The sequence below is a fragment of the Myxocyprinus asiaticus genome, chromosome 48 (genome assembly GCF_019703515.2).
Source record: "Myxocyprinus asiaticus isolate MX2 ecotype Aquarium Trade chromosome 48, UBuf_Myxa_2, whole genome shotgun sequence".
Lineage (NCBI taxonomy): Eukaryota > Metazoa > Chordata > Actinopteri > Cypriniformes > Catostomidae > Myxocyprinus > Myxocyprinus asiaticus.
The window spans coordinates 30,110,041-30,135,645 of record NC_059391.1 but is presented as its reverse complement, the minus strand read 5'-3'; the positions used below and the strand labels follow the sequence as shown (position 1 = coordinate 30,135,645).

Here is a 25,605-nt window from a genome sequence, read left to right as displayed (position 1 = left end):
ACATTAAACTCTTAAAGTGACAGTACCATTATAGCGCTTGTTATACAAATGAATGTAAACTTAAAGGAATAGTTCACCCAAAAATGAAAATCTGCTGATCATTTACTCACCCTCAGGCCATCCAAGATGTATCTGAGTTTCTTTCTTCATCAAAACAGAATTTAAGAATTTTTGGATTTAATTTCAGGTCTCCTCCTCTAAACAATGCAAGTGAATGTACTCCATTTTTTGATGGTCCAAAATGTATATTTAGGGTGCATCAGAATAATCCACACGACTCCAGTCGACAAATAAAGTTCTTCTGAATGCAAACGATTGATTATTTTTAGACAATAACAATACTTACTTATATACTTTTTAATTACAAATGTTCGCTTCCGTACATATCTGTGATGTGTGCTTATAAGAGGGATGATATGATGTAAGCTCGTTGGTAAGGTCACGCGTCACGTGGAGGAGGAGTCAGAAAGCGCGTCATTGTTTACAAGAGAAACTTGTGCCGTTCACAAACCAAAACAGTCCAAAACAATTTAAAAACAATAGAAAAGAATAGAAAAAAATCATTTCCAAATAATAATTTAAAAAAACAATGTAAACAATGACGAATGTAGCCCAGTATGTTTAAAAACTCATTTGTTTGTGATCTTTTCTTATAGTGAAAGGTATATGAGAAACTCTTATTATTTTAACTTTGAAGATTTATATTGTGTATTAAAGAACTTTCTTTAGATGAGAAATTATAATGTGCATTTTGCTCAAACATTTAAAAATAATAATACATTTTTCGGCAATACTTGGTCATTTAAGTGTTATCATATCGAATCGAGATAATATCATGAACCTCATATCGTATATCGAACCGAATCATGAGATAACCATATCGTCCCATTCCTAATAAAAGCGCAAGTAAAAGGTGGCGTAGTGGACTAAAGCACATAACTGGTAATCAGAAGGTTGCTGGTTCGATCCCCACAGCCACCACCATTATGTCCTTGAGCAAGGCACTTAACTCCTGGTTGCTCCAGGGGGATTGTCCCTGTAATAAGGGCACTGTAAGTCGCTTTGGATAAAAGCGTCAGCCAAATGCATAAAAGTAAAATAAAAGTAAATGAACAGAAATGTAAGTTGTTATTTGCCCTCAAATCAATTTATAGGCACATTTCAATCAAAGGTGTTCGTCCCTATGCACTACTCTTGAAGAGTGTACTCTGAAGGGAACATAGCATTACTATATAAATGTAAACGTTCGCTAACAGCCTTGTGGAAGGACCCTTTGTGTAAAGAAGAAGAATATTATAGTTTGGAACAAGCTTTCAAGTGGTCCCCTTCTCTCAGTGCCGTGGGAAAACTGGCATTTGGAAATCGACCCATCTCGTTAATAAATCGCTGAAATCAAATATGCCGGAAACGATACGACTCATGTTCTATATTCCATGTCATCTGAAGCCATTTCGAACATGATTCACTCTCAAATCAAATGAAATTATTAATAAGCGATGACATCACATGTCATTGGTTCTCATCAGGTTTTGTGACCAAACTTCATGTCGCAAGAAGCTATTAGGTTTGATATTATTAACGATTACTTTTACTGTGATTTTATGGGGGGTTTTTTTTGTCCTTTTTGGAGCTTGACAGGCAAAAAGATTTGTGTGCAAAGGTTTTTCCAATTGTTATTTTTGTGTTAAACATGTTAGAGTGACACTGAATTATTGGGTGAATTATTCCTTTATAGGAAAGTTTATAAATTACATTATCTGTACAATGAAATTGAAGAGACACTGACAAACTCAAAAAAAGGAAGATTCACTCTTTCCGTGAATAACAATTTAAATTTCGATGTGTTCCTCACACTAAGCTATCGCATGATTTCAGAAGACTTGGAATAAAGCACATACGTCTTGTGAACTTATACGGTGTTGCTTTTGGTCATATTTGACCGAATAAATGACGTCCACTTTCACTGTATGGAAAAAGAGCAGCGTGACTGTTCTTCTAAACTTCTTATACTTTTAACGTGTTTCATTCGATCAGATTTTAGTGTCGGATCTCTCTGTTTTATAACGAGGCAGTTTGGATTATTTTGTCCCGTTGAGCGCCGTCATTCTTCATTCCTGACAGATTGACAGATGATGTCATCGTGTTTTCTGCTGTTCATGATAAACTCAAACTCTTGAGTGTGTTTGAACGCACATAATGACTCTTTCAAGCAGTGTCGATTTCGGAGTCATTTGAGGACAGAGGCATTGTGGGAAGGATTTAAGTAGATTACATGCCACTTTATTTGTTTCATCTGAATTTATTTGATGGTTTAGTCATGCTGCGTGTGCACTGTGGAGGTCTCCTCCTCACGGGAGATTTGTGTGTGCATTTATGACGCTGTCATCACTCAAATAATATATTAGACTGCGTTCAGTGTTGATTTCTTTACAGCCACGGTTTTCAAGCTGGGGGGTGCCAGAGCATGTCAAGGGAGTAAAACCAAAAGATACATACATACAATAAAAATGTATGTTGAAGATAAATGGAGTTATAATACTGTTAATATTGAGAGCACAACATGCATATCATGCGAGAGCACATCCATGTACCAGTTGTGCCAGCATGGATCTCTCCGCTGTCTCCAAAGTCCTTGGCTCTCGCTCAAAACTGGATGCACGCTCTCAAATAAACTACTCAGCTCTATGAAATCTCCCTGTTCTCGCTCAGGGAGGGTGTGTGCGTGCTCAAAACGTGCCCTATGCATTCACAAATCTATTATAAAGCCACACAGCTCTGCCACTGATCATTCATGTTCTGCCTCTGCAGACGTGTTGTATCAAGAGAGAAACCATACCACAGTTTGAGTAATGGACTCGCCATTTGGCCGGTCACCTTTGTTTTAGAAAATGCAGCATAATGCATGGTTAAATTCATATTGTAAGAATGATATTCTGATGTAAGTGACGTGAGCAAATAAAACCGTCAATTAAACATCTGTTTGCAGTGTAGTTTCACATAGATATAGGTTTCAGATATAGGTTAAAAATAGTTAAGTAATCCCATTGTCATGAGGACAAACCAGTGTTTTAATAAAAATAATACAGAATACGCTTTCATATTATTAATGGAAACATTTATATCTGTTAATCACGCATCAGTGTTGAACGCATTGGCCGAATGAGTCTGTCAGACTGGATTAAAGGTTACTGATCATCACTGGTGAAGTGCTCCAACATCTGAAATATGATGCATTTTGATAATATTGCACTGGAGGATAATACCTGCGTTTTCTTGTTAAAACAGTGAACTATGGTTGGACACTTATATGTCAGTCAGACTGTGTAGTGGACTGTTATTCTGCTCCTGTCTGAATGCACAAAATCAGTACAGAATAATCTGAAGATACAAGCCTCTTTTACCTGTTAAATTACAGTAAAATTACCAGATGGTCTTCTGTTCACTCATGCAATGGCTTTCTGTTTACACATCATATAAAATGCTGTTAATCTCTGTGATGTCATCTGTCAGAAAGGCTTTTAAAGTTATTTTATCATTAGTAAGAGAGTCACTTACTGTTCCTGTGAGCTGTCCACACATTCTTCAGAAACGCTTTAGTTGTCCTTTAGAGGGTTGTGACCTTGTTTGTGCTCAAACTGTTAATCAGCTTTCTTTACTCGTACAGTAGCATCAAAACAGAACTTTTCTGGTAATGTTACAACTTCTCATTGCAGGACGTTTGGTCGGATCCTGTTCATGCACGACATTTAAATAGAAATTATCGTGTTATTTTGTTCTTTTAGAAAAGGCTGCATGTGTGAAAGCTACAGTTTCAGCTCTGAATGGATGTACAGATGAATTTATGATGAATCTCAGATATGTTGTGTAAATCCTCACAGATCAAAAATAACATGTTCTTACTCAGTATTTTTCATATGTAGTTTTGCTTTTCAAGTGAATGTATCTTGATTTAAAAGAATAATTGTGGGTTCAATCCACAGCATTTGTGTCATAATGTTGATAACCACAAAAATTAATTTTGACTCGTCCGTCCTTTTATTTAAAGGTGCAGTATGTAACAATTTTCATGTAATATTCGCCCTTTTTTTGCCAATGTGTGAACTGCTTGTAACGCAACTTAAAAAATGAGCCCTTCCTGGACTTCCTATGTTGCCTATTAAAGCCTGTCGACTGATTTTCATGCGAAGGGAGCGGGTCGCTTTTGCTGGGAAAATCCAAAGGATGTGACGTTTATGCGCTCTCCCGAGAGCCTCAGTGCTTCTCTTCCACTATTCAACAGCGACAACAAACTGCAACACTAGGTAACGCTATCTTAGAGATGGAATCCAGCAAACATCCGGCTCCCAGCACAACACCGACTCCTACACAAACTCAGAGTAAACCCAAACAAACATTTATCTACTGAATCCCATCTGGCTAAGCGGGAACGTGATCGTGGTCGAGAGAAAACTAGAGTGAACATCGGCAGGGCATTTGATTCCTGGAGGGACCTTCGTTTGGTTTTGGGGATCAAAACTGACCCTGAATTGGTGTTTTTCTTACTGGACAGGTAAACTTACATAACTGCAAAGCATGTGAAATATAGTGCCATAAGGATTGATCTGTGTCATTTTAGCTAAACTACATTAACACATGAAATGAATGCTAGACAATGTTCAAGATAATGCAAAAAGCTCCGTTCATTAGTGTAACGTAACTTGGTTATACAGAAAATATATACATCCTATTACTATAAAACAATAGCGCATCCATATATCAACATGACAGTTGTGATCACATCAATACTGAATTGTGTCAACATATTTATAATGTACAGTCTATTTTATACACAGCTACTGTCATCATCCACCAAATGTAGCTAACAGCTATTGATAAAGCTGGCTAGCTAGCTAACGCCGACATAAGCTATCGTATAAATGCAGTCAATGTATCATGCAAAGAAAAGTGATCACTTCAAACTACAGTCTCGCATAGTCAGATCTATATATATACACTTTGTTTTAGCCCTGTTCCAGCAGTCTCAAAGTTAGTAGTAAAACAATCATAACTGTGCAATTTTAATTATGCTACCTCATCTGTCAGCATGATGCCGGTGGATCACGTTCAGTCTCTTTGTACGTTACGTCATTATTTTGGTCGATGCTCACTCGAGTCCCTATGGAGTGTGTGCGCGAACACGAGCAACAGGCTGCAGTTCACTTAACGGCCACAGGTGTCATTAATAACAAGGGTTTCTGAATCTTACATACTGCACCTTTAAAAAAAAAAAGCACAAATGTGTGTTCCAGTGAGACACTTACAATGGAAGTCAATGGGGTCAATCTGTAAACATTAAAATACTCACTGTTTCAAAAGTATAGACACAAGACATAAACAATATGTGTGTTAACATGATTTTACTGTGATGAAATCACTTACTAACCACATCTGTGGAAAGTTACTGACAATTATGCAACTTTGTTGCCATGACGATGTAACGCTTTAAACCCTAAAATGAAGTTTTTAACAACTTTACAGCTCATATAATACACAAGTTTGAACAGAATTAATCTAAGTGCTTTTATAAAATTATAATCTTCACATTTCTGCCTTTAAACCCTCCAAAAATTGACCCCATTGACTTCCATTGTAAGTGTCTCACTGGAACACAGATTAAGTTAACGAGTCGAAATTAATTTTTGTGGTAATCAATATTATGACAGCAATGCTGTCGATTGAGCTGAACTTGTATTGAACCCGGAATATTCCTTTAAGGCTGTTTTGATATTACAGGAGAACAAGACAAAAAACAAGATGACGATTTTGTGCTGTTCATTGGTCTCGTCTGTGTGTGTGTGTGTGTGTGTGTTTCTCATCATCAGCAGCTGCTCTTCACTCCTTCAGAAACACTCAATTATAGATCTGAGAGTTAATCTGGAATCAGAGTGTCAAAATCATGACACGAGGAGTCTGACAGTGTAGTTTGCTCGTTTCCTTCACTTCATCTCTCTGTGTCTGTTTGTGTCTCTTGGCCCATGTGTGTTTCTCTGGGGAGTAATTATCTGTATGTGTCTCTGGTCCAGTGGTTTTATTACAGTCGATGTGGGCTGATGAAGGTGTTGAGGAGTGTGTGTGTGTGTGTGTGTGTGTGCTGCTCGCGGCTGTAGATGAAGCAGGTGGTTTTTCTAGCTAGTTTTATTTGCCTCTTTTGTTCTTGAGGGTTTTTATGCTCACAGTCGTGATGTTTCAGGCGTGTGATCCATCAGTCTCTGGACATCTGTGGATGAAATATAGAATAACTGACTTCTGTGTGACCCCCAATGCAAGTCGTGTGTGATCTTCAGAAGAGAGCAGATCATTTCTCAGATTCACCTTCATTATAGTGTGAACAGTTTTCAGCTCGGATGATGTCGTCATCATATTAAAGGGATAATTCAGACAGAAATATTACATTTTTAAAAAATGTTGTTCTAAACCTCTTTGACAAAAGAAGGGAGTAAATGCATGAGACGGTGTTGAGCTCATGTTGGGAACATCTTGTTTATTTGTTTGTGATCTCTCACTGAGATTTTTAACTGTAAACAGAAACAGCACATACATTTTTCATCCGTATCGCAACTCTGTGTGTTAATCACAGCGACCGCCTGACTGAATAAATTAATGCTCATTAACATAATTACAAAATAAACATCAGTTTTGGTGAAAACAGTGCATGATAAATGAACAGTGACTTCAAAGAGCTGATGAATATTTGACGTGTTCAGTGTCGCTGACAAACAGAGTGAAAATATTAAAGTCTTATTTCTATATTCATGGGGTTTGATTTTTTTGTCTTCCGATGCAGCAACATTCAGTCAATAAATATTTGGATAGCTGGTGCATAATGTGTCCATTAAACTTAAGATTGTACTTTAAAATATATATGAACGTATAAGTGAAAGTGTATATTGTAGGTGCTGAAACTGGGCTTCATTTAATTTTCTCATCATTTTCATTCATCATTTTGTCTTCTTGTTCATTTAAACAGTCCTGCGGTGTGACAAATGCATTTTTAAAAGTGCCTCTCAACCAATCTGAGCATAATAATTATACAAGAATAAGCAAATTTCTGTTTAAAATAGTTTTAGATGGAGTATTTCCTGTTACACCTTAAGGAGGATTTTAAATTAAATTAGTCTACATGTATGGTAATGAGTACTTTATCAATAACATCAATAAACTATTATTCCATCAAGTAATAAACATATACGTTGCATTTGCTGCTATTGGCCACTAAAGACTGCGATTTCACTTCACTTAAAGGGACAGTTCACCCAAAAATTCTCTCATCATTTACTCACCCTCATGTCATCCCAGATGTGTATGACTTTCTTTCTTCTGCAGAATACAAATGAAGATTTTTAGAAGAATATTTCAGCTCTGTAGGTCCATACAATGCAAGTGAATGGTGACCAAAAATGTGAAGCTCCAAAAATCACATAAAGGAAATTTAGAAGTAATCCATAAAATTCCAGTGGTTTAATCCATGTCTTCTGAAGTGTTATGATAGCGGTGGATGAGAAACAGGTCAACATTTTTACTATAAATTCTTCTCCCTGCCCGGTAGGGGGCGATATGAACGAAGAATGTTAATCACCAAAAACAGAAGAAGAACGTGAAAGTGGAGATTGATTGAGTAGGGAGGTGAATTTATATTAAAAAAGGAATTGAATAGTAATCTGTTTTTCACCCACACCTATCATATCACTTCTGATGAGATGGATTAAACTACTGGAGACAAACCTTTGAGAAAAAGAATCAGCATTCACTTTCTTGGCCAGGTAAGTAGCACTTACTAGGAATTTGACTTTGTGTTTTACTCCAAGGACAATTAAACATGCCACATCAAGTGCTCACATATGCACAATATACATAGAATGTACAATTATGGCATATCGATATACATTAGAATACAATGCAAATACAATACCCATGGGTGTGTAAGTAAGTGACGAGTGCAACTGTCATGATAAATGGAGGCTAGCAACATTAATTTAAGAACAATTAACCAAATGAGGAAAAGAGGTAAACAATGCAATAAATGCAAAGCACTGATGCATGAGTTCTTATCCCTTGTAGCAGCAAATTCTGTTTTTGTGATGCAGTTTATTGGTGAAGTTCAGTTGTTAATGAGGGCCACTGCTCAGGGGAAGAAACTGTTTTTGAGTCTAGTTGTTTTGGTTTTTATGGCTTAGTAGTGCTTCCTAGATGGCAGGAGCTGGAAGATGTGATGAGCAGGGTGTGATGGATCTTTGATGATCTTGTCAACCCGATTCCTGGATCTTGCCTCATAGAGATCAGCCAATGATTTTTCCATCTGAACGTATGATGCGCTGGAGTCTGCCTAGTTCACGAGCTGTGGCTGACCCATACCAGACGGTTATGGATGAGGTGAGGATGGATTCAATGATGGCAGTGTATAATCGTACCATCAGTGACTGTGGCAGGTTGAACTTCTTAAGCTGTCTCAGAAAGTATATCCTTTGTTGTGCTTGGAGATTATGTTTTCTTCCCATTTAAGGTCCTGATAGTTGATAGTTCCTAGAAATCTAAAGGACTCATCTGTGGTGACAGTAGAGCCCATCAGAGTGAGAGGGGCTGCAGGTCCTGGGGACTTTCTGAAGACTATGATCATCTCTACTGTCTTCAGAGCATTGGGCTCTAAGTTGTTATGGCTGCACCAGGACACCAGGTGTTCCACCTCCTTTCTGTAAGGAAGCCATCGCATAAAAGGCCAATCAGCGCTGTGTCATCTGCAAATTTGCAGAGCTTTACTGAGGGGTCTGTCGAGGTTCAGTCATTTGTGTAGAGAGAGTAGAGAAGTGGAGACAGCACACAGCCCTGTGGAGCTCCAGTACTGATAGTTAGTGGGCCTGTCATGCACTTTCCAAGCCGTACCTGTAGTTTCCTGTTGGTGAGGAAGTCCGTTATCCACCTACAGGCGGCATCAGGAACAGTCAGCCGAGCTCTGGAATTATGGTGTTAAACACAAAGCTAAAGTTTACAGAAAGGATCCTGATGTAGGTTTCTGGGCTGTCAAGGTGTTGGACCATGAAGTGTAGACCCAAGTTCACTGCATCATCTACAGACCTGTTGGCTCTGTATGCAAACTGTAGTGGGTCAGTAATGGCTTTGAGGTGAGCCATCACAAGGATTTCTAATATTTTCATGACTACTGATGTCAAGGAAACCGGTCTGTAATCATTCGGGCTTGTTATCCTTTGTGTTTTGGGGACTGGAACAATGGTTGTGGTTTTAAAGCAGGCAGGAACTGTGCAAAGGTCCAGTGATTGGTTGAAGATCTCTGTAAACACAGGTGCAAGATGAGTAACACAGTGTTTAAGGGCAGATGGAGAGATAGGACCGGGTGCTTTTCCTGTTCTCTACTTCCGGAATAGCTTGCTAACGTCCTGCACTTTGATTGTGAGTGGGAGATGGAAGGCAGCAAGATTTAAATGCTGTGAGATGATGTCTGATTGCTGGTCTGATGGGGGTTGCATGGGTGTGGTGTGATGTGAGATATCCAGATTGGTCCAGGGTCGTTCAAATCAACAGTAGTACTTGGTCAGGTCATTTCAATGCAAGGTCATTCACTTGCATTTTATGGACCTTCAGAGCTGAAATATTCTTCTAAAAATCTTCATTTGTGTTCTGTAGAAGAAAGAAAGTCATACACATCTGGGATGGCATGAGGGTGAGTAAATGATGAGAGAATATTCATTTTTGGGTGAACTATCCCTTTAAGATGTATAACACCCCTTAAACGTGGTAAAACATGGTAACCCATGCCGTCAAGTTATTATTAGTATTTACTTTTTTATTTGAATCTTACTCAAATATTCTCACACAATCAGAAATTTGTCCAGCGTTCTTTCAGCTATCATTATTAAATGTGTGGACTAACAGTAAATGGTGTCTTTTGACAGGAAGTGGAATTGTGTCGAGTGAACAGTCAAGAAAAGCTCGGCCTCACACTGTGTTACCGGACAGATGATGAGGAAGACATCGCCATATACGTCAGTGAGGTGAATCAGATTTCATGCTTCATCATGCTCCACAAACACCAAAAACATCAGATTGTCATTGAAAACTCAGAGTAGATATTGCATCTACTCTGACTGAAGTCTTGTTGTTTGTGTGTTGTAACCAAGTACTGGCATCCTGTTATTCTCAATCACAGATTGAACCAAACAGCATCGCTGCTCAAGATGGTCGAATCCGAGAAGGCGACCGTATTTTACAGGTAACTTCACCTCTCAGCTTCATCAGATGTTTGTGAGAAGTTTTGCGTTGCATTGTCTCACCGCAAGTTACTCGTTGGTGTTTAATGAGGGCACGTAACTCCTGTGAGGGTGCAGAACTGCACCCGCGGCGGCGAGAGCGTTTGAGTCAGCAGCATCATTCGGTGTCAATGGCGAGAGAAAGACGGAGCTTCTTATGAGTCCAGAGGGAGACATTGTGATCTGTGGAGGATCATTACTGGCTAACATACTGCTGGAGTGTGCTACAGGACCTGCAGGAAAGCAGTGGGTGTGTTCAGGGTCATTACACCAGAGCGCTGCTGATGTTGCTGAAATCTCCTGCTGGAGAACATAACACTACAGATACTGTGTCTGTTCTTCAGATAAACATCCTGCAGTTGTTGAAGAGCAGAGACGACTTTTTGACTGAGAGATGTGAACAGAAAATGTAATTACAAAACTCATAACTGAGAGATCCTGAAAAGCTTAAAGGTGAAGTGTGTCGATTTAAATGCCCATGCAAAGCTCTATGCGGTTGTAAAGGAAAATGTGTACAACCTATATAAATAACATAAATGTATACAAAATAAATAATATATACAACAAATATTTATGCACAAATAACAAATGTATACAGAAAATAACAAATGTAACATAAATAAATACAGTATATATTAAAGCATAAATAACAAATGTATACAACATATATAACAAATAACATAAATGTATACTATATATAATAACATAAAATAACAAACAAAACAATATCAGGACTGCATCTTTAATGTGAAGTTTTCTCACACTGTACTAGAATAACATCACAGCATGACACACAGATGCGTTTGTGTCCCGTTCAACAAAACAGGCTTGTCAAGACATTGTACACGTTTGGAACTGCATCTGATGCAGTGTGAATACACAACACATTTGCTTCATTGCTAAACATTATAAAAACTGTTTTTACCTGTTACACTTTATCATACAAAGATAATTGAACCACACAGAGAAGGGAACTCATTGGCTGATGGTGTGTTTGTGTTTCAGATTAATGGTCAGGATGTTCAGGACAAACAGGAAGCAGTATCTGCTCTCTCTAATGAAGAATGCAGGAATATTGTGCTGCTGCTCGCCAGACCAGAAATGCAGGTATGTATTCATGTAAAGCATCTTCTTCATAATTCTTGAATAGCGAGCCAAACATCTGTTTTAAAGATGCAGATCACAAATAATCCACACTGATGCTCAGCACATTCCCCTCAACACGGGTGATGTTGGTGTAATTGACTTCCAACTATAAGCCATAAAAACTAATAGCATGCTAATATAGTGCAGGGTCAGTTCTTAGGTCATGTGAGAAAAAACCATCGCAATCCAGAGCAGCTTGTGAGAACATTATCCAACCCTCTCCTGATTGCTGTAATTAAATACTCGCTGACCGTAAATTTACTTCCATAAAAATGGATGATGTTTCATTTGAGTGTGAGATGTTAAAGAGGTCAAGAGGTCATGTGTTTGGTGTATTACAACACAGATCGAGTCCTCTGAATGGATGAGATTTTTCCGCAGTACTGTAAAGAGAATTATTTTATTTAACTTATTCCTTTAAAGATACAGTTTTACAGTAATGGTTCTGTTGCACCCAGTGCTCATTTTTATAGTCATAGTTTTAGTCTTCTGATGAAAATGTCCTTACAATTAGTCAGAATTTTGTCATGTCATAGTCATTCATTTTAGCCAGTTTTAGTCATAACATAACATATGTTAGTTGATGATAATGTGCAAAATGACAAAAACGCATATCAAACTGTAACACCAAACTTTAAATCAAATATTGAAACATTTAAAAAAAATATATAAACATTCATTCAAGCACCTGAGCTCCTTCAATAATAGCGTGAAATGAATATACAGAATTATTAGCTACTTTCAATTTAAAATGTTAGTAAATTTCTGTTTTCCTTGTTTTTATAGAAAACAGAGTACATGTATTCACAATGCAAGTTACAGATTCCTGCTAGCGTGTAACTTAGTTCACCTTTACATGCATTTGTTTCATTGTCTGTGTAATATTGCATTTATGCTGTCATTACTGTTGCTATAGTGAAGTTCAAGTCAATGAAGACATTTATTATTGATGTTAGTCATTAATGATAGTATGTTTATTAATAACAATACACAAAGAACTCATATCAATCTCTACTTTTATACAGTTTCTGCAGCTTTTTTCAGAATGTATCATTTTCGTTATGTACCGTAAATGCATATTAAAACATGTAATTAAATCAATTAAAATAGTTTCATTATGGTCCTGATGCTTATGTTTGGTAACATCTTCGTTATAATTAACAAAATGAAAATAAAAACTTTGTCAATGAACATGTTCGTCAGTCATTTTGTTCACGAGATACCGTCACGGTTGTGTTGTTTCAGGAGGAGCCGTGGCTGGACGATGAACACAGTGAGTTCTTGGAGGAGCTGAAGATGCAGATGTTGGAGGAACAGAGGAGAGAAGAAGAGGAGGAGATGGAGAGAGCAGCCAGAGAGAAGGAAGAGGAGGTCAGACTCAAATAAGAACATCCAACATGTGTTTGAATATTGAAGAACATAAAATATGGTTTAAATGACAGTATTCAGCATCTGGCCATTTTTAATTATTAGTTGCACCAGGAACAGCATAGCAACCACCAATAAAACCCTAGCATTGTAGTGGCAAATTTAGTATGAGCAAACAACTCACATCTTCTTCCGAAATCAAAACAAGTTATGTTCATTCCTATTTTCATGGGAGTAGCTTCATACTGAGCTTTAGTAAAACTTTGATTTCTTTTCAAGTGCATTCATGTCTCACAAGGGCAATGAGCATTAAAATAGAATGTTTGAAATTCCCAACGTTATGAATCATACTTTCATATTTTTTCTTATGATCGACACTCCCCAGCCTGTAAGTTCAAACAAAAGCAGAGAAATGTGTTTTTTTATAATTCATTGCCTCAGTCTCCCTAATGACACGCGTTTTATATAAAAACCTTTCAGTAATGAAGTCTCGGTAGATTCTGTCTTTGTTTTATGTGTAAACATGCAGTTGCTTGAATAATTTCCACTCAAAATCTCCCTACAGGCCAGAAGAACGCAAGACGACGACATCACAGCCTCCTGTTCCTACAGTCACGAGAAGTTAGTGGGTCAGATGGACATGTCAGGGGAAACTTCTGAGAAGAATGTTCTTGCACAGATCCAGAAGAGATTGTCTCGGTGTCTGCGTCAGCGGCGAGAGGCTGCGAGTCAGAACTGGGACGGCCCAACATCAGCGCATCGCTCTGGAGATGGACTGGACCATGATGCTTCTGAAGGAGATCATTATCAACAGCTCCTGGAGCTCAAGTATCAGATCCGCAACAGCGGCGAGTATGACCTCCTCTACACCCGCAGCAGCACCATCGAATGCAGCCTGACGGAGCAGCGTAGCGGCGTAGAACACGAGCTGCGACTGCTCAACGAGGAACTGTGCAGCATCGAGCTGGAGTGTCAGAACATCATGCAAGCGCATCAACTGCACAAGCGAGACCAGCTGCAACCGGGACCCCACAGCCCTCGCCACGGACAACACGGTGGAAAGTTGGCGGACATCAGTGAACATCCCGAGAAGTCAGACAAGGACAGTTCGAGCGCGTACAACACAGCGGAGAGCTCTCGCAGTACGCCTCTCAACATGGACCGCTCTCCAGAACACTCCATGCAGAGGATGGTCAACCTCAGTAATCAGAAGAACCTCAAGACTAGTTTCCTAGCTGGTCGTGGTTCGCCACCTGTCAGAAGAGTGCCGAGCGGCAGTCCCGACCACAGCAACCCCTCAGAGTCCGACCAAACACCTGTTGCGGAAGACGAGAGCTCTCCGAGGAAAACTCTTCGCTCAAGGATCCCATACTTTTCTCCACGTAACCAGCAAGGGGCCATCCCGGCATCTTCGCATCATTACCAGAGTTACATGCACTTGATCCAGCAGCAGTCTGCCTTTGAATTCGCCCACAGCCACCTAAGTCTTCTGGGAATGAGCGGCTCCCAGGTCGGCCAGCCTTCCGAACCCAAGATGGAGTGGAAGGTCAAGGTAAGAAGTGATGGGACTCGGTACATCACCAAACGACCAGTCCGAGACAGACTGCTGCGGGAGCGAGCACTCAAAATCAAGGAGGAACGCAGCGGAGGTATGACGACAGATGACGATGCTATGAGCGAGATGAAGATGGGACGCTACTGGAGCAAAGAAGAGCGCAAACAGCAGCTCTTACGAGCCAAAGAACAGCGGCGGCGGCGAGAGTTCATGCAGCGGAGTCGCTTGGAAAGCTTGCGCGAGAACCCGCAGAGCGGCGGAGAGGGACGCAAGGAGGTTAGCATCATCGAACTCAGTCAACGTAAGATGATGAAGAAACGCAACAAGAAAATTCTGGACAACTGGATGACAATTCAGGAGTTGATGACGCATGGAGCGAAAGCACCCGAAGCATCCAAAGTTCACAACGCCTTCCTCTCGGTTACAACTGTATAGTTCTCAAACTTTACCCCATGTGGTACGATCTACTTTTGCCTCGTTCAATGTGGCGATTTTTATAAGACAATAGTATTTTTCACACTTTGTTAAATGATCAATGTTTTTTAAGCAATTGAACAAGTTTCATCACAATCTTTTTTTTTTTTTTTTTTTTACTTTTTTGTTACTGTAAAAAGTACTTCAAGGAAGTTTCTTGATCCTTTGTTTAATTTCTTTACTCACATGCAGCAAAAAATTGTTTTTAGCAAGTATCTTTGTCTGTTTTTCAGTAAAAATAACATTCACATGGTAATCAAAACTGCTCAAGATACTTGTAAGCATAAACTTCATGACATTAAGATAAAAACCAATAAGAAAATACTTAAATGCAACATACAGTACTGTGCAAATGTCTTAGGCACATAAGATGTTTCACAAAAGCATTTGTCTTAAGATGGTTATTTATATCTTCAGCTTTAGTGTATCAATAGGAAATATAAATGTTAGACTCACAAACATTACTTTTGCCAATAGAATAGAATAGAAGAACAGGGAGCCCTGCAACAGATGTCATGGCCCCCACAGAGCCCCCACTGAACATCATGTCAGTCTGAGAGTACATAAAGAGACAGAAGCAATTGAGACAGCCTAAATAGAAAGAAGAACAGGGAGCCCTGCAACAGATGTCATGGTCCCCACAGAGCCCCCCACTGAACATCGTGTCAGTCTGAGAGTACATAAAGAGACAGAAGCAATTGAGACAGTCTAAATAGATAGAAGAACAGGGAGCCCTGCAACAGATGTCATGGTCCCCACAGAGCCCCCCACTGAACATCGTGTCAGTCTGAGAGTACATAAAGAGACAGAAGCAATTGGGACAGCCTAAATAGATAGAAGAACAGGGAGCCCTGCAACAGATGTCATGGCCCCCACAGAGCCCCCACTGAACATCGTGTCAGTCTGAGATTACATAAAGAGACAGAAGCAATTGAGACAGCCTAAATAGATAGAAGAACAGGGAGCCCTGCAACAGATGTCATGGCCCCCACAGAGCCCCCACTGAACATCATGTCAGTCTGAGATTACATAAAGAGACAGAAGCAATTGAGACAGCCTAAATAGATAGAAGAACAGGGAGCCCTGCAACAGATGTCATGGCCCCCACAGAGCCCCCCACTGAACATCGTGTCAGTCTGAGATTACATAAAGAGACAGAAGCAATTGAGACAGCCTAAATAGATAGAAGAACTGTGGAGAATTCTCCAAGACGCTTGGAACATCCTATCTGCCAACAACCAATAAAAACTGTGTCCAGGTGTATCTAGGAGAATTGGTGCTGTTTTAAAGGCAAAGGTGGTCACACCAAATATTGATTTAGCTTTTTAATGTTTACTGGACTTTGTATGATGTTAAGTGATAAATGAAAACTATTTATGGCATTATTTATGAAGACATCCTCACTATGCAACATTTTTCCCAAGTGCCTAAAACTTTTGCACAGTACTGTATATCCACTGAAACAAACATTAATATAATGCACAGATTTGCTTAGCAGGTAGCCTGAATTTAGAGTACGTTTTAGATATTTTTACTGGATAAGATAATGATACTTGTTAAGAATATATATTTTTTTTGCTGTGAAGTAAATGACAAACTTCATACAATGTTTACATTTCAGCAAAATGTGAATTGTTGTGCAATTACCTGCCTTGAATCAACCTTTCTGAGTCCAGTTTCGTGCTGTAGGATTTTTATCATGTATTTCAAATGAGAACTAAACCAAACCAGCTCTCTGAACCAAACAGTAGACAACTTGTGTAGCTAAACATAAACTGGGCTGGTTCTACCTCTCTACCTCTGCCAGACTCTGGACCAGTTCCCAAGACCAGATAAAACCAGCTGACATTATTAAACTATTTAAACACAGCGATTGAGTCATTCCTAACTTTATCATTTCTAAAAGGACACCCCCCTACAAAGTCCAATGTTGTGCTTATGTGACCAGCAGGTGAATATGTTTTATGGTAAATGTGGATTAATCATATTGCAGAAAAGTGTTACTGATTCATTAACCCAAATGGAATACTAAACACATACCAGTATAAATCATCTAAATGTACTCTCACCCTTATAAAATGCTTCCCAGATAAAATTTTAATGCTCAAATTCTGGTTCTGCCCAGTGGATCTCATTTAATGGTGTCAGTTTTAAGAGTTTAAGATATGTTTCACACAGATGTTTGTCTATGGAAGCAATGTCTTCGAGTTCACTTTTCTGGATCTGGTTTTATTTATTTATTGGAGCAAAGACTGTACATTTCAATTGTAAATTTCTGTACTTGCTCTGGCTAAATGTTCTCAGTCTTATTTAAATAATCTGTAGTCGTCTCTCTTGGCCAGGTGAATGTGTGGTCATTGTGATATTTTGACACTAAATAAATTTTTCTTCAAAAATCTCTTTTCAGATTAATAGAAACTGCTGGTGTCCGTTTAACTAGCCTGACTGAACTAATATTTTAGTCCCATATTTTTCCCCCTCCCTTTGGTAAGAAACTCATGAGACACAAATTCATAATTATGAGATAAAATCTATTATGAAATAAAAAATAAATATTAGATACAAAGATAGTCATATTTACAAGATAAGGTCATAATTATGAGATACTAAGTCAAAGAGTCATATTTATAAGTCATAATTATGAGATAAAAGGTAATAAGTATGAGATGTAATTATTTATCTAAATTTTTATTTACCAAAGCAAAAAAAAAAAAAAAAAAACGTCTACGTGGCGGAAATGGGCTTCCATACCGTCACATGTTTTGAATCTGTTACATTTTAAGATTAATACTTAATTCCACTTATATATGTCTATCTCTGCAATAAATTTTAACATGTTAATCATGTCAGCAACATGCTATTTAGTTTATAGCTTATAAGTATAACTTCATATTTTAGCATAACTGCGTACATACCGATAAATCTCAAGAAACCTGTCAAAAAACGAATTAAAAAATAAATAAAAATTAAGCCAATTTTTTTGCATATCCCCCCCCCCCAACATTCTAATGCGAAAAAATGCTATATTATTGAAACTGTGAATTATTTAAACAGCATGACATACTTGTTGTTCTGCCTTTATTGTTCATTTAAATAATAAAAAATAAAAAAATAATTGTTTTACCAATAAATCAGCACTCAAATGATAGAGAATTTGAGGAAAAATGTGTTTAATTGTTAGTCATGAAAATAATGTCACAATGCAAATAATTGTAATAGCCCTTAAAATAGATTATTTATTTTTTTGGGGGGTGGGGGGGTGACCTGGACATGTTCATGACAGGTTTATTTTATTATTATTATTTATTTATTTATTTATCTATCTATTTATTTATTTATTTGTTTATTTTTTGTGAAACTGACCCCTACACCCGGAATAAATTGCCACAAAATTCTTAATTCAGAGCAGTGACGTGCACAGGCCTTAGCAGGGACAGGGTACTGATTTATTTATTTATTTCAATGAGCAGTAATTCTATATACTTAACTAATTTCTTTGCTTTTTGAGCATTTTTCCAGTATTATATACTGTACATATATATATATATATTGTTTTTGAACTATAACTACTTGAGTACTCTATCACAAGTACTCAAGTAGTTATAGTTCTCACAAAATGCACCATGGTATTACACTTATTTTTATTTATTTTCAGACATGGCCTGTGTTAACCCCATGTTTACGACATGTGTCATAGTAAAACCATGGTATTTTTTAAAGTACCTTGGAGTACCATGACAGTATCATCAATGAATATAATGATCATTCAGTACCATGGTATTACCCTGGTAAAGGCACGGTGTCTTTTTTGTTATAGGGATCTAATGTTTTTCTTGTCTCATCACTCTTTTCACTTTCTCACTTCATCTTCTCTTTATATAATTGACACTTCTAATATTACTTTCTCTTCATTTCTTTTAATATTCATATAATGTTATTTTACTGTATTCTGTCATTAATATTTATAAATATATAGCAATAATATGGCAGAACCATGGTACAATGATGGTGTCAAAATGGTACCATCCATGGTTATCATGGTGCACTACATGCCCAAAAAATGTAATACTATGGTATTTTTCTGAAAGTGATTAGTCTAATGGCTTATTAGTGGCTTTGGCTGAATCAGACATCTCCTTTAGTTTATGACAGTATTCTATAAAAGATTAACTGAATGTCTATCACTGAAAGCGATGTGACCACTCCCATTATAATTAATAAATCTGTCTACACTGCAGGTGCGCGATGTAGGAAATGCGGTAGCAATCCAGTATTATTCTTTTGATGAACTTACAACACGTGGAGTGGACTTTTTATCTGACCTGTTGCTCGTCTGAGGTAACGGCACTTCGATGTTCCAGACCGAATTCCAGACTGCATCTTTGCTCCCTTGAAGGGCACTGCTGCGGGAGGGGATGCCACTTGAAAGCTCGTTCCAACGAAAGTGAGAAAATTAATCTTTTAAAAGAAACTACAGTGGTCTCCAATAAATCATCAGTTCGGTTTGGTACTTTTCTATTGTTCAAAATCTCAAACCCATTAGCCTATAAAACATGACTGCAGATATTAATGAGTTCATCCACATTCACTAAACATCAACTCATCCCATCAGCTTCATACAGACCTCACACAGCAGTTAAATCCCCTTGAACACTCAGTAGTGTGCACTGCACTGCAGTCTATCTGAGCCGCTGCTTTAGCTAATGAAGTAGCGCGCGGTCAGAGGTGAGATTCACTCAGGTGTAATTAAAGGCGGTTCAGTGACAGCGATGACATTTGTCACAAGCATCCACTGCATCAAATACTGTGCCTGACAGAAATGTCAAACGGATAACGGCACTCAACAGCACCCTCGCCTCATCAACGGCGTCTTAGAGCGTTTTCACAGATAACCTTTAGCGATCAGTGAACGTCTGAAAACTCCCGCTCATTATGCCGTTTGAAGGGCGACTCGACACTTACCAAGAGAATCAGTAATAGACGGAGAGCCGGTTGGTTCTAACGCTATCTGGACACTTATGGCCGTTTCTGAGCGTGGACTGTTCTAATAATGAGTCGATTGATGTCACTCTGTATATTTATAGAGCAGCTGATCTTTGATATGCTAATTTAAGTGTGGTGTTAATGGCCGACAGTGACGGAAGTCACATGATCTTGGCAGATTTTCAGTGCTGCTGATGTTTTAATCAAGCATCAAATACAGGAGCATTTATTTCTATTATCTGGTAAAGTTAAAGCTTGTGCTAAACATGGATCTGTTTTAAAGAAATAGTTTCCTTAAAAATAAAAGTTCACTTATAATTTACTCACCCTCATGTCGTTACAAACCCAGATGCTGTTTAAAGCTCTGAAAATGATGAAAAAAAAGCCATCAAATATCAAAGTAGACCATACAACCTGTGCACTAGATTCAACTTTTGCATTAAAGAGACCATTTGATCAACATATGAAGCAACTACTTAAGTTTGATTTGTTTTCCTTTTCAATTTAAAGGTAAATCTGAAACAGCTGGGGAAAAATTGGGGGGGGGGGGGAAGCAAAAATTCTAATTATATCGTCAACATTTTGTGCTGTGGTCTCCACAGAAAAATATTGTACATATGACACAGAAGAAACTTGCACAAACATGTGTAGACAATATTTGAATTTCTGTCCATCCAGTAATAAGTACTGATTATTTTAAACATAACTTATAAAACAATGTGTAACAGTTCTGAATGTCTTTCAAAAGATTTGATGGCACTAACCTGGTAAACTTTGTCAAATACATTGACTAGTTCATCCTCTGCATATTGTATCAGTCTGGAAACTTCTGAAAGTGTTGTTGCAGTCCAGTAACCTCATTTGTATGGAGCATCTTAGAGTACACAGAGAAAATGTATATTCTGAAATAGTTTTGCGTTCCTTTTCAATTATTTTGGATTCCCCTGCAGCAGAAAATTAACCATGGCATTAAAGACAGTAACTATAGTTCAACTGTATTTGTTATAAAAAAAAACATAAGCATAACATTTACCATGGTTTAATGACAGAAACCATATTTCAACTATGGTATTCATGATAAAACCATCATAATTATACAGTAAAACCAAAACTATAGTAGTACAAATTATATATTTTTTGTGGCAGAATATATTATTTTTATAGTTTTACTACAAATGCCATGGTTGAACTATATGGTTTTCAAAACGTATATTTAGGAAACACAAAAATATTATGAGGGAGCGAAAATATTGTGTGAGAGAACGAAAAAACAATTGCGAGGGAGCGAAAATATTGTGTGAGGGAATGAAAAAAACAGTTGCGAGGGAGCGAAAATATTTTGTGAGGAAATGCAAAAACTATTGTGAGGGAGCGAAACTATTGTGTGAGGGAACGAAAAAAAAATTGCGAGGGAGCGAAAATATTTTGTGAGGAAACGAAAAAACTGTTGAGAGGGAGCGAAAATATTTTGTGAGGGAATGAAAAAACTATTGCGAGGGAGCAAAAATATTTTGTGAGGGAACGCAAAAACTATTGCGAGGGAGCGAAAATATTTTGTGAGGGAACGCAAAAACTATTGCGAGGGAGCGAAAATATTTTGTGAGGGAACGCAAAAACTATTGCGAGGGAGCGAATATATTGTGTGAGGGAACGAAAAAACAGTTGCGACGGAGCGAAAATATTTTGTGAGGGAACGCAAATACTATTGTGAGGGAGCGAAACTATTGTGTGAGGGAATGAAAAAAACAATTGTGAGGGAGCGAAAATATTGTGTGAGGGAACGAAAAAAAAATTGCGAGGGAGCGAAAATATTTTGTGAGGAAACGAAAAAACTGTTGAGAGGGAGTGAAAATATTTAGTGAGGGAACGAAAATACTTTGTGAGGGAACGAAAAAACAATTGTGAGGGAGCGAAAATATTGTGTGAGGGAACGAAAAAAAAATTGCAAGGGAGCGAAAATATTTTGTGAGGAAACGAAAAAACTGTTGAGAGGGAACGAAAATATTTTGTGAGGGAACGAAAAAACAATTGCGAGGGAGCGAAAATATTTTGTGAGGGAGCGAAAATATTTTGTGAGGGAACGCAAAAACTATTGCGAGGGAGCGAAAATATTTTATGAGAGAACGCAAACACTATTGTGAGGGAGCGAAAATATTTTGTAAGAGAACGCAAACACTTGCGAGGGAGCGAAAATATTTTGTGAGAGAACGCAAACTTTTGCAAGAGAGCGAAAATATTTTGTAAGGAATGCAAACACTATTGTGAGGGTGCGAAAATATTTTTTGAGAGAACGCAAAACTTATATTGAGGAAACGCAAACTAATGCGAGGACGTGAAAATATTTTATGAGGGAATGCAAAAACTATTGCGAGGGAACGGTGAACTTTTTGTTAGGAAACAAACTATTGCAAGGGAGCGAAAAATATTTTGTGAGGGAACATAAAACTTATATTGAGGAAATGCAAACTAATGTGTGGGAGCAAAAAAAATTAAATAAAAATTGTGATGGAATGCAAAACTATTTCAGAAAATAAATTCCCTCACTATCAAATGGGCTCTGTACATTTCAACTTTGGACAGTCAGTAAAAGTGGCAGACAATAAATCCAAACATGAACTACTTTTAAACGTCCAGCATTGAGGCCCAGTTGAGAGTTTTAACCCCCAGAGAACAGAGTGCAGGTGTGGTGGAACTGTCAGGGGAATTTGAAGGCCTTAAAGAGGAATAAAGAACATTTTTGAAAAATACCAAGCTTGGAAACTAGGCTAAGAAGAACTACAGTATATTTGTGTGAATCTTGAAGGTAATTTCTGCTGTTAAATATATGGTAATGAAATCCAAACATACATTTCACATTTTACAGCAAGTCATCGTGTGTCTTCTCAGTTCTGCCTTTGATTTCTAACACAATTGTAACACAACAGCTGATTATAAATGCAGCCCCAAAGACTGCAGCCTGTGGCGTACTTAACTCCCATTACACATAAAGACATCAAAACTAGGATAAAAAGCACTAAAATAATTTCTCTGGATCTTTTATTTTTAAAGTATGTAAATGAGACAGAACTGCTGCTACAGCACAATTGTAAATCTGTGGTTTTAGGCGAGCTGTGGTCTCTGAACAGGATTAAAGTCATTTGACTAAGTGATCGTATGATGTCATTGGCGGATGCATCATCATTTACTAACCTTATAAACAATGACATGAGGTAAACACATTTAGCTATTTATCATAATTACAGTTTCAATGTGACTTTTGTACTCATATAAAGGATTTGTGTGGAACAGATGCATCTGAAGCACAACTGACCGGAATTCAACCTTAACTCGACCGCACTCGTATGGCTTTCTGAATGATGAAGAAACCCGCAGAGCTTTCTGTGGAGTCCTGTGTAAAATAGAAGGCAATAATATTCTCATTCTCAACAGAACATATGAGATACAATCAGTATCATTTTTCCATTCATATGCAATATAATAACACAGACTTATCACTGTTATTTGTGTCAGAGGAACTATTGCAAGGCTGCTTTTAATTCTCACACAATATTGCTATCTATAAATATTAAAGTATTGCTCACATTTGATCTTTTTGCAACACAAAGAATGACAGCTAAAGTGAATAAAACTGAATATATCTTGTTTAATTTCCTTTCCTTTCATCTCATGATACATGTTATTATTGTGCAGCAGACATTTAATGAACAGTAAATTTATTCTTCATATAGATCTGCTGCACAGATTCAACACTGAAACCATCTCAGAACAACTTTAACAACTGAATAATGTGCTGTGATGTCATATTATTGTTACAGACGCAGGACTCTGACTGGCCGTTTCACTCGTCTTATTTCCGCTGACTGCGTTTTCAATTATCAAACGCAACAGACACGCTACATTTACACTCTCTCTCTCTCTCTCTCTCTCTCTCTCTCTCTCTTTATTTCATTAATTAGATTTCTTTCATCTAATCTGCAAGACAGAGGTGATCTTATGTTTTAGGAAGAACTGTTTCCACTGTGAAATCCAGTTAGCATGTATATTTGTTCCTTTTGTATAAGATAATGTTAAGGTTTTCAAAATAAGTCGATAACTGATTAATATGGAGAACTATTTCGGGTTCAATACAAGTTCAGCTCAATCAACAGCATTTGTGTCATAATGTTGATTACAACAAAAACTAATTTCGACTCGTCCCTCCTTTTCTTTTAAAGCACAAATCTGTGTTCCAGTGAGACACTTACAATGGAAGTCAATGGGGTCTGAAATGTGCTTATAATTGTATAAAAGCACTTACATTCATTCTGTTAAAACGCATGTATTATATGAGCTGTAAAGTTGTTTAAATCGTTGCTTTAGGGTTTAGGGCGTTATATCGTCATGGCAACGAAGTTGTAAAATTGGCTCTAACTTTCCACAGATGTGGTTAGTAAGTGATTTCATCACAGTAAAATCATGTTAACACACATATTGTTTACGTTTTGTGTCTATACTTTTGAAACAGTGAGTATTTTAATGTTTACAGATTGACCCCATTGACTTCCATTGTAAGTGTCTCACTGGAACACACATTTGTGCTTTATTAAAAAAAAGGAGGAACGAGTCAACATTAATTTTTGTGGTTATCAACATTATTCCACAAATGCTGTCGCTTGAGCTCAACTTGTATTGAACTGGAATATTCCTTTATTTGGGAAAAACAATAACTTGGTCGACATCTGATACAATGCTAAAGTGAGTATATTATATTTGGGTCTGAATGTGTTTATTTAATTTCTCTCAATACTTCATTTAGATATAATGAAAGTCAACAAATTTAAAATGGATTGTTTACTTTTACAGAAACATTACATGCCGATGTTTGATATACTGCACAAATGTTAGCAACTTTTCACAAGATAATTATTTCAGCATGTGTGGGAACAGGGCTAGCCTCAAGGGAAAGCCAAAACAAACATGTTAGCATAATAGTTAGTGACAGCATCTGGAGTTTTCCTCGCAAATGAAGCTGTACGGTTTGGGTTCATTCACGAGGTGTGAGATTAAAACGGGTCAAATGCCTCAGGCAAAACAAAGAGAGCGAGAAACAACAGAAAAAAAGAGAGAAGCAGAGATGTTTTCACAATCTGTGAGGGGATACCTGAGCTGTAACCACACTTTCATATCACAAAACACATTTCAGTTTTCATGATTTGTGAATGACTGTAAAATAAATGCTTCACATTAAAAACCTTCTCTTGACAGTTTCACAATAATTGAACCGGTGGGTTGGTTTGATATATATTTGTGAGGATTTTACACAATGTTTTTTGGCAAGTGTGCTGTGTACAAAAGACTGAATCGAGCTGACTGAAGCGCTGCTGTTATTGTCTCCAGCCATCTGTCTGTCAGGAGCAAAAAGACCATTAAATCCTTCTAAAGAAATCTTCTGTCAGGTCTTCACCCCAAACGCACAGAACAATACTGTACATGAGGAAAGAGATGTTATATGTTCCTGAATCATAGATCAATAGATTCCTCAGAGCTCTTCATGGGAGGCCATCATAACACAGCTCATTAAAATGGGTTATGGTTTTCGCCATATGCCGAACACATATGACTGTGTCGCCTGCTTCGAGTCAGGTGTGCCGTGTAAGTGTGCCAGCGTGTTCATAGCGTGCTTTGATGGAGGCCCATCAAATATTGATATCGTCACAGCTGTCGTTATTTGACATGTCGCTGGTGTCGTCGCTCTTTTAATAACCTTCCTATGTTTTGTCTTGTTTGTCCCTTCGAGGTGTC

At 37.8% G+C, this 25,605-nt stretch overlaps 1 protein-coding gene and 1 long non-coding RNA gene across 3 annotated transcripts in view; one reads left to right on the top strand and one right to left on the bottom strand.

Moving 5' to 3' along the window:
- LOC127437137 (PDZ domain-containing RING finger protein 4-like) overlaps window positions 1–17,252 on the top strand; it is a 92,429-nt gene extending 75,177 nt beyond the window's left edge. The window contains exons 4-9 of the mRNA XM_051691846.1: window positions 9,945–10,043; window positions 10,199–10,261; window positions 11,304–11,405; window positions 11,640–11,642; window positions 12,690–12,815; window positions 13,378–17,252. Coding sequence (XP_051547806.1) covers window positions 9,945–10,043; window positions 10,199–10,261; window positions 11,304–11,405; window positions 11,640–11,642; window positions 12,690–12,815; window positions 13,378–14,802 — 1,818 coding nt within the window. The 3' untranslated portion in view covers window positions 14,803–17,252. The remainder of the gene's footprint in view (window positions 1–9,944; window positions 10,044–10,198; window positions 10,262–11,303; window positions 11,406–11,639; window positions 11,643–12,689; window positions 12,816–13,377) is intronic.
- LOC127437140 (uncharacterized) overlaps window positions 11,459–25,605 on the bottom strand; it is a 49,843-nt gene continuing 35,696 nt past the window's right edge. Inside the window, exons 2-5 of one of the 2 annotated variants that reach the window (XR_007896529.1) lie at window positions 23,135–23,212; window positions 20,589–20,698; window positions 20,152–20,188; window positions 11,459–12,734 (exon numbers count right to left, since the gene is read on the bottom strand). This is a non-coding gene — a long non-coding RNA (uncharacterized LOC127437140). Of the gene's footprint in view, window positions 12,735–20,151; window positions 20,189–20,588; window positions 20,911–23,134; window positions 23,213–25,605 lie in introns of those variants that run through there. The other variant, XR_007896528.1, reaches the window with a different exon arrangement.